General features: G+C 42.5%; 1 protein-coding gene across 2 annotated transcripts in view; it reads right to left on the bottom strand.

Annotated features, from left to right (window-relative positions):
* Positions 1–4,088: 4,088 nt before the first annotated feature.
* Positions 4,089–9,145, bottom strand: part of vav3a (vav guanine nucleotide exchange factor 3a) — a 112,305-nt gene continuing 107,248 nt past the window's right edge. Inside the window, exon 28 of one of the 2 annotated variants that reach the window (XM_086190832.1) lies at positions 4,089–8,731. In XM_086190832.1, the coding sequence (XP_086046958.1) occupies positions 8,687–8,731 (45 nt within the window). In that variant the 3' untranslated portion in view covers positions 4,089–8,686. The remainder of the gene's footprint in view (positions 8,732–9,145) is intronic. The other variant, XM_086190833.1, reaches the window with a different exon arrangement.

Raw genomic sequence — 9,145 nt, 5'->3', positions numbered from 1 at the left:
GTTTTCTTTTTTGGAGGTGCGATTGAGTCCAAAGTTGTTCTTAAGGTGCCTGCTGCACGATCTAACAGCATCCTCTGTTACAATGGGAAATGACACTGAATTTAGCGCCAATGGAATCGCTTCCTTAAATCCAGCCTGATCAGACAAACATCTGGAAACTACAGTTTTCCTGAGTGGAGTGTAGTTGATAGTAGTGCAAAGCATCACTATTGGTAGTTGTATGCTTTTTTCTTGTTTTAGCTTTAACAACGATATACATGTGACTTCTGTTTGTTGATGTTTGTGTGTGTCAGTGCGTTTGTGTATATGCTCAGTAAGTGATGCATCAATTATGCTTTTGACTTTTTACTCTGACCTTGAGTTAGGATTTAGGAGAACGCCATAATTAAGTATCACATTATTAAGTTCAGAACCCTTTCGGGCAGAGGGATTTGGACGGTTAAACGCGTGCTAAATGAAACCAGATTGAGTCTATCTGTAAATTTTAAGTATATAATTTTCACTCTTTTTATTATGCAAATGAGTATTGAAGGAAATGTTTATGCCACCATCTGGTATCATTGTGTGTGAACGCATACATGGTTCTTTCTGCAAAATGCTAAACATTGCCAACATGCACAAAGAGCTATGAGGACACAAATGTCTTTGAAACAAGGTTGCTTGAAGGCATTGGACTACAAACTATATTGTGTGCGTGTGTGTGCACGTGTGTGTGTAATGTAGATCATCTATAGGCTGAATAACTCTGCAACCTGTGATAAAGGATGCCTGTGTTAAAAGTGTGTGTTTGTGTGTGTGTGTGTATGTGTGCGTGCATGTGCGTGTGCCTGAATGGGCAAATCGGTGTGTGTTTTATGTTGATGAGCTGTCGGAGTGTATTCCTTCGACAGCACCTCCGTGTTTATGCAGTGCTGATAATCTCCAGGAAAACAGGGAGAAAGAGTGCTGCTTGATATTTACACACAGCAGCCATACCGTCTGGTAACGATGATGACTCCCTCATGGCCCCAAAAGACAGCAATAAAGCCTGAGAAAGCGTGAGCAAGACAGAGTGAGAAATAGACTGTGAGCGCAGTGGAAGAAGTCATAACCTGACAGACTTTGTGAGATTTGCAGTTTGGAAAGAGAGATGGGATGGAAAGCAAACAAACGACTACAGGGCTGAACTGAGTTTAGTAAAAGGAGCATGTTTGGATTTGTTTCCTCGCTGGTATTTTTTGCATGTCGAATACCTTACAGTATTTTAAGTTATCAATTCAGGTCTACATTGGTTTTATAGTTTACTTCTACCAACTCTTCATTGCTACAATGAGATTTAGATCTGTCCTTTGTCACTATTTAAGTGTACTTCATTCTATTTTTGCCAAAGTTGTGATATGGCTGGGTAGTAATTTTTGTCATGTTTATAATTTTATATATATGTATATACAGTACACACACACACACACATATATATATATATATATATATATATATATATATATATATATATATATATATATATATATATATATATATACATATATATACTGTATATATAAAATTTTCCTTTATCTGTGTGACTCCAGAATGCAGAGAGAGTCAGCAAACAGCTCCTGACGACTAACAATAAAACTCAAAACTCAAGCGTATCCTCTGGTAAAATCCACAGCTTATTATTCATTTGTATGTTCAGTAATCCCCAAATACTTTGGTTTAAGGGAAAAAACAAACTATAAAATGTACCAAACTGGAAGTTACGTTTTGGACAGTTGTAAGGGTTCAGTGGACATAACCTGCAGTATAACATATGTAGCTGGATCTTTCTGCATTAAGGAGTCACAAAGAAGTGAGGCAGAGAGGGAAAATATACCCAAGACACTAATTTGTGAGTACATGAACAGTAAAATACACTTTTTGAATGATGTATTTCATCATGTTTACTTGGAAACTACATGAAAACCCTTGAATTGCAGTTTTGGTATCATCCTAAAAGGGTCTGACAGGGAACAGGCACTCGTGCTGTTCACTTTGAAAACACTGACGTATACTGTAGTTTCTTTAAGACTGTCAGAGCCCAATGCTTATCTTCAAAATCCCTTCAATATTCAACCACTGCATCAGTCTCAACAATCTGTCAGCGCAGAGCGAGAAGGCTGATGTCACCTTCTCACCGGCCATCTGTCACACTGGTGGTCCTGCCTCAGCTGGAGGTGGGGCGGTGTGATCCAGACTGGCTTGGTCAAGTCAAAGCGTGTCTGGAGGACATTTAGAGCAGCGTCTCTCCCTACTGGCACTGGCTGCTACAACCACTGATCCACACTCCGGCAGGTAACCAGGCGCCAGATGGCCAAAGAGACCACCACCCACACACGGGCACACACTGACACACACATACTGACACTTCTTCGCATGCTGCAGTAAGTCTCAACACATGGTCTGTGTCTTGTTGACACAACTATTCCCTGCATGTTTTCACACACTCACAGTATTGTGTTTGCGTTCTTTTGGACTTGCTAAATTTAGAAGTTGGGATAACTTGGTTCAGTCCTTTATTGTCAGCATGATGGCTGCCACGAGACCCACTGTTTATCCCCATATTCATTCACACCTATTAGCCAATACATGAGTGAGAAACAGCACCCCGCTGCTCGCGGGTTATTTAAGTCCTGTGGAGGTAACAGCAACATAACACAGCTCCAACTCCATGACAGCCATTTAATGAGCAATGGTGTACTTTAAGGGCCGGTTGCTAATTTTAGCCAGACGGTCTCTTCTGGGCATGCAGATTTGTCAGGGATGAGATGGCCCACAATTAAGACCAGACCTCATTTCTTTGATTTAACGAGATTAAGGAGTAAATTGTGGCGCCTAAAAACCCTCTTCCTTGAGCTTTTAGCCAGTGACAACAGTCCAAATCATAACAAATTAAAGGCCTTGAAATAATGGGTGCTGAGTTCAGAAACACAGATTCGCAAAATTAAGAAATTAGTCCTTATTTAAATATGACATTTTGAAATGTCTTGGCTCTCTTGAGTAAAGGCCAGGTGTGTGTGTGTGTATGTGTGCGTGTGAGAAATAAATTAATCAAATACATATATCCATTTATACATGCATATATATGTTTGTTTTATTTTGTCTTGCAGTATTGTCTTTGTGTTCTTGTGCGCTTACAAATACAACAACTGATTATGCAACAATACAAAAACTGATTATTTATCCTTATTTATTGTGAAATTGCACAGCTGTAACACAGAACACAGTCCAATTAAAGTGGTTAGAGCACTGGGAGGAATACTCTGTTGCCATGCAGAAGTCGGCCTTTCAGGCATTTTACTTGAAGGTTTGTTTTTCTGATAACGTTTTACTTTTTTACTGTACTTTCTCCCTCTTCCATCAGTCAATCAGGTTGCATCCTTAAGTGCCTCTGATGTCATCCGAATCTGCAGAGGAATCACATTCTCCAGTTTATAAACCCATAGACATTTCACTTGACGTTACCTTTCAAATCATGCCAGTCAGCATGACAACTAAACCGCTCCACTGAGGCTCGGTTACCTTTGCGTAAAAACAGGTGGTAGAAATCTCCATCAACTTTTTACTTACTTGAAGGATGCTTCAAAAGGTTGAAAACTCTCCCCACCGTCCAATCCATACAGACATCCTCAACCCACCCACTGCTCAACTCCCATCCAGATGTCCCATCTGGAAGAACCTCCCCCCATCAGCTGATTTCACTGTCCAATCAGCCTGGAAAAAGGAGTGGGCGTCCAAGGAGGTCCCCAATAAACATCTGGTGACCAACAGGTCACTGACCTCCCATTGGTCATAAACAGATCATATATGCATAAATATCTGAATACATGTGTGTGTACATAAATATACTGTACATAAATATATATATATATATATATATATATATATATATATATTTATTTATGTATATACACACATATGTATATACGCATGTAAATATACACACATACATGATATACACACATAAATATATACATACATACATTATGTATGTGTATAATTTGTGTGTGCATATAAAATTCAATACCAAATACTTATACAAGAATATATTACAGGAAGGAAAAAGGAAGTTATGTATAACGCACATCATGATTAGTGGGAAAGGGACAGCTGATACTTCTTTGTACTTTGTATTTTTAATAGTGCTTCTGTTGGCTGCATCTTGTTCTCTACTGTTCAGTCCAAAAAAAAGGAACTTTTCTGTGCTTATTCATTAGAGATTGAAAACATTCTTGCAAATATGCAGTAATTCATGACATCAATGACACACCCAGGTAAGAAGCAACATATATTTTTATTGTATGCTATATACATATTTTACAGTATGGTACAAAACATACATGGTCATGCTACACAGTCAGGATTGCACGCTTTTTTTGGAGTTAGGCCACAGTGGTCGTACCGTTGTGTGAGATGTAATCATGAGTGTAAGTACAGCATAGATCTTTGGCTTCGGACAGAGAAGATGGGCATGAGCACACATGGGTGAGACTGCTGACTAACAAAAAGGTGAGTGAGTGAGTGAGTGAGTGATGATTTGTTGGTTGTTTTTCTAGGGCGAGCAGTATTTATTCACGTTCTGGTAACTAGCATGGCTCTGGGTGCACCCTGTCAATATAACACAACTCCAACTCCTGTCTAAAGGCTTCATAATTCTTCTTCAACTAGTTCTCACGCTGTTGTGGTTGTTTATGGAGAAGCCTCTCTCCCTCCTCTCCCCGATATCTCCTGCCAAGATACAGCCGAGGCAGTTACAGCCTACAGAGCATCGGGGTGAGGCACAGAATACAGAGATTGGATGAAAGATAGATGGAGAAAGAGAGCGGGAAGGAGGGCGAGAGAAAGAGGAGGGAAGTGACACGGTGAGAGAGAGCGAGGGAGAGGGGAACCGACAGAGAGATGGATGCAGAGGGGTCACCGAGGTGAGGAGATGGTGTAATGATTAGATCACAGATACCCTTGAGCCTTCCTCCCGTCCCTCCTGCGCACACAAAAAAAAAAAAATCTGGAAGCGTACTCGGAGGGAGAAAGCCTGCAGTTGTAAATGGCGGTGCTGTCAGAGTTCATTTGGGCAGAGGAGGAGTGCAGAAGTGGATTACCAGAGTGCGATTACAGAACCTCACACCCCAGTTCTCCCAAGACATTCTTGTGCTGCACTGTAGTTCTCACTTAGATTCACCAAAGATACTGCAGGTGTTTGACTGTTGAGAGGCTGCAGACACTACAGAAAGCAAGAGGACGACATTTAGTTTTTGGAAATCAATTCATAAAATCCTTCAGGAAACCCTCTGAACTTTTATGCTTTGTCTTGTCTTTGATGTGTTTTCCTCTTTCTTTCTCTCAGCTGGCAACGAATCTCATCCCTTGTTCAACTCCTAATCAGATGATGTCATCTCCAAACTTTAACTGGCTGAAGGTGACCGCTTGGAAATGAAGAGATGTGTTTGGGATGCTTCCATCTAGTGGTCACTTCATGACATTGTTCATGATACAAAATTGGATATGGAGAGAATTGAACCGCGTCCCTTTTTTTTTCAGCAAAAAATATGGTACTATCACCGACTGGGATGGCTTCCAAGGAATTATTTCCAAAAATAACAGGCTAATGACAGCATACATCTTTACAACGCATGATTACCTTTACAACATACATTTCTGACACATGAGAATTAACAAACCAAAAGGAAGCAATGCCCTGAGGTCTGTTTCCAGAGGCAGGAACCACATAATATTCAGTCTGGCCAATGTGGGATTCAGTGTCAAATCAAGGGACGCCGCCTCTGAATAACCTGCCCTCATGAATGCCTTATTAACAGATACCACTGCATTTTTTGTTCTTTCAAAATCATCGCAGAGTTTCCCTTTAAAAGTGAAGGGATGGATGAGTAAGTGTGTGCGTGTGTGTGTGTGTGTGTGTGTGTGTGTGTGTGTGTGTGTGTGTGTGTGAAAGTCTGCATTTAAGGAATGGGGGGGGGGGGGCATGGGAAATATAGCCATGGAAGTGCTTCGAAGTGAAGCGACTGAAGGGTTAGTTCAGACCATCGTGAGTGTGTTTGGCTGCCATACATCGCTCGGGCTGAAATATGAGGAGATGGAAGAGGTGAGAATTTATCTCTTTGGGTTAGGGAGAGATTAAAACATGGCTGCATAAACACACACACACAAACCCGCGCGCACGCACACATGCACACACACACACACACACACACACACACACACACACACACACCAAATGGATCTTTGTGCTCCCCTCTTGTTCTGGCTTGATAATTGGAGTGTGTTAATGGTGCTTTGCAGGATGTTTTCCTGTAAAGGTATTTATGCCCTCAAATAGGGGAAAATCCTCTTTCACCGTGGATTAGGGAGACAGTGTGGATAATGTTTATGGGAGGTGAGGGTGGGATGAAGAAAAGGAGAGGGGGTGAGGAGGAGGAGGAGGAGGAGGAGGGAGATCGTTAGAACCAAGATATAAGCAGCAGAAATAGGTTTCGTGAGAGCTTTTGGATGAAAGCTGTTGATACTTCCAGCCAATAATAAATAGCTTTTTTAAAATATCACCTTCTTCTCGCCAAAGTACAGTGCCAAAAGTGCTGTACGTTCGTGCCAGAGCTTCATCCTCAAGGGGACAAAACGTCGGAAATAACAGGTATACTACACCAAGTGTGGGATGCGATGTGTTTTTAGCACATTTTACATTTATGTAAATCGCTGAGAAAAAGCTGCTGTTGTGAGCTCTCCGTGGAGCTCAAGAGTGACCGCCAACATTTTAGAACGTCTACGGTTCCGAAAGTACAATTCCCGTTCCCTTCCTCCACCGTTTCAGTAAACTCTTGAAGTACACATGAAGAGTTAGCGTAAAGCCAACAAGTGAAGACGCGAATCGTGTTCGTGAAATATTTGATTTGGCGTCCAACGATTACAGTAAAACTGACAAAAAAAAAGCAAAAATAAAAGTGTACATAATTTCCTACCAACCCTATGAGGTGATGCAAATCTATTAAATATAATTACATTCAGGACTTTTTGTTGGTATTACCAGGTAACTTGTTACTGATGCCAAACGGCCAACGGTTTTGAATTAGTGAATCTTCCCATGGTAACTGTGCGCTCAACCAATCAGAGACGTTGCTGATACACTTGAGGACTGAGGGTGGCGTAGATCTCTGTAAATCTCTGTGAGATTTCTAATAATGATGCCTTCCGGTTGATTTTAGAAACTGGAATCTCTTTGTGTACGGTTGCCAATTTCAACCGGAAGAGTACTAGAACGCAGATTTTTTTTGGGGGGGGGGTTACTTTTCCCCACTTCTTCTGGACTACGGTCAACTCAAGCGCGACATCACTCAGATCAGCATAAAATCTCTTCCGTCTCGAAACAAGCTCGGTATCGGACGAGCGTGAAGCCTCTGCAGGAGCACACCATCATAGTGAGCTGACCTCTGAGGGTTCCGTCATTATGGTTAATAATTGATTCCTCTATTGAGAATATGACTGGGATTTTCATTACTGGAACTGTACTGTTGGGCTCTGCTGCTGCATCGTTTACGCCTCAGCAAAATCCATCATACCTGTGCACATAATGAAGTTGGATTCTAGAAAAAAAGGAGGGGGCAAAAAAAGTAGGGGGAAATGAAAGAAGAGATGAAGAGAATGAAGTTCATTTTTTATCGGATCCCTTTTCTTCTTTCTGTGTGTTAACAAGGCAGGTAGCTTGTTCTCTCACCAAGCCGGCACTACCTCCAATAAGATAAAGCCTGCGCTTTTGTCGACAGAGCTGCCAGCGATAAGAGCCGGGGATCACTAACGGCCGAGACAACTTAAAACATGAAAGTCTGGACTGGAGATAAAGGATGTAGGAGGAAAACAGGAACAACGGCGATCAATTGCTGGCACTGTGCAGTGACACTATTCGATGCCATCTTTATCTTAAATCTCCGATGTGACTGTGTGTGCGCGTGCGTGCGTGTGTGAGAGCGTGCAGCGATCATCATTTGAGGGTCTGGAGAGGTGGTGTGTGAATCTGGGTCATCAAGTCATCAATAACCAGCGGCATTAGAGGAGCAAACACAGAGGCAAGGTCAAAACAGACTGTTCCTTCAGAGAGGGGAGAGGCTGAAAGGAGGAGCTACTTCTTACAGTGTGGATCCTTTCCAGCTCATACACCTTTACTCCCACAGGGAAACGGATGGATGGCTGGATGAGCGCGTGAATGGAACAGTGGCGTTTGAGTACCTACTTTTGACAGAGTAGTGACAGCCAACTTGGCAAGCGGAAACAGGTGGGAGTTGGAGGCTGTGGCTGGCGTGGGCAGAAAGAAAGGGAGGGGGGAGTTATGGATTGATGGGTAAAGTAAGGAGGGGGGGGGGTGTTTGTGTCTGGCCAGAGCTGGTGCCCCGCTGACAGGCAAGCTGCTAGATGGTGAAGTCACTTATCCACAACCAGAAATGATCAGCCATCTTAGCATCTGCAATGTACTGAAGCCCTTTTTCTCTGTCAAAGGCCTCTGGGATGGTTGGCAGCAACATGGCTCCATCAAGGGGAGTGAAACTGTCTGCTTTCTCTGAAAAACAACACTGGAGCAACACTTGTCTATTGCCTTTGTGTGCTCAGTTTGCTTATTCAGCTGCTGCCATTCCTCCTTGTTCTGATTTTCCTTCCCAAACTGGTCCATTCACTCCTCACCTTCCTCTACGTATGTGGATGGAAACCAGCCAATCTGAGGGGAGGAAGGAGAGGAATTAGTTGCCACACATACATCAATAGACAGCGTGTGATGGCCTGGGGAGTATTTTGGCGATGCACTTTCTCTCTCTTAATGGCTCATACCCCGTTAGTGATTGTCTAAATTTACCACAGGGTCTTTTAATGGACCATAGAGGAACCGTGTGCTGTTTACGTGACGTAGGCTTGACTCCCTAGTGCAGTGTCCATTGATATAGAGGGTTCTGAAGTAAACGTCTGAGACCATGGAGATGTCCCTGAGCATCAAAGCGATCCATGTGTAGTCATCACCGTCGGGTCTGAATGAGACGTCATGAATTACATCTAAATCCTGACTTTGCTCTCAGTCAGCAAAACCTGACCTTCATCTCAGGATGCCATCCGGCGCCGTCTCAGTTAAAGCAGCGAC

The sequence above is a fragment of the Aulostomus chinensis genome, chromosome 21 (assembly GCF_037954235.1).
Source record: "Aulostomus chinensis isolate RoL2024-O1b breed Wild chromosome 21, RoL_Achi_v1.0, whole genome shotgun sequence".
Classification (NCBI taxonomy): Eukaryota; Metazoa; Chordata; class Actinopteri; order Syngnathiformes; family Aulostomidae; genus Aulostomus; species Aulostomus chinensis.
This window is presented reverse-complemented; position numbering and strand designations above follow the sequence as displayed.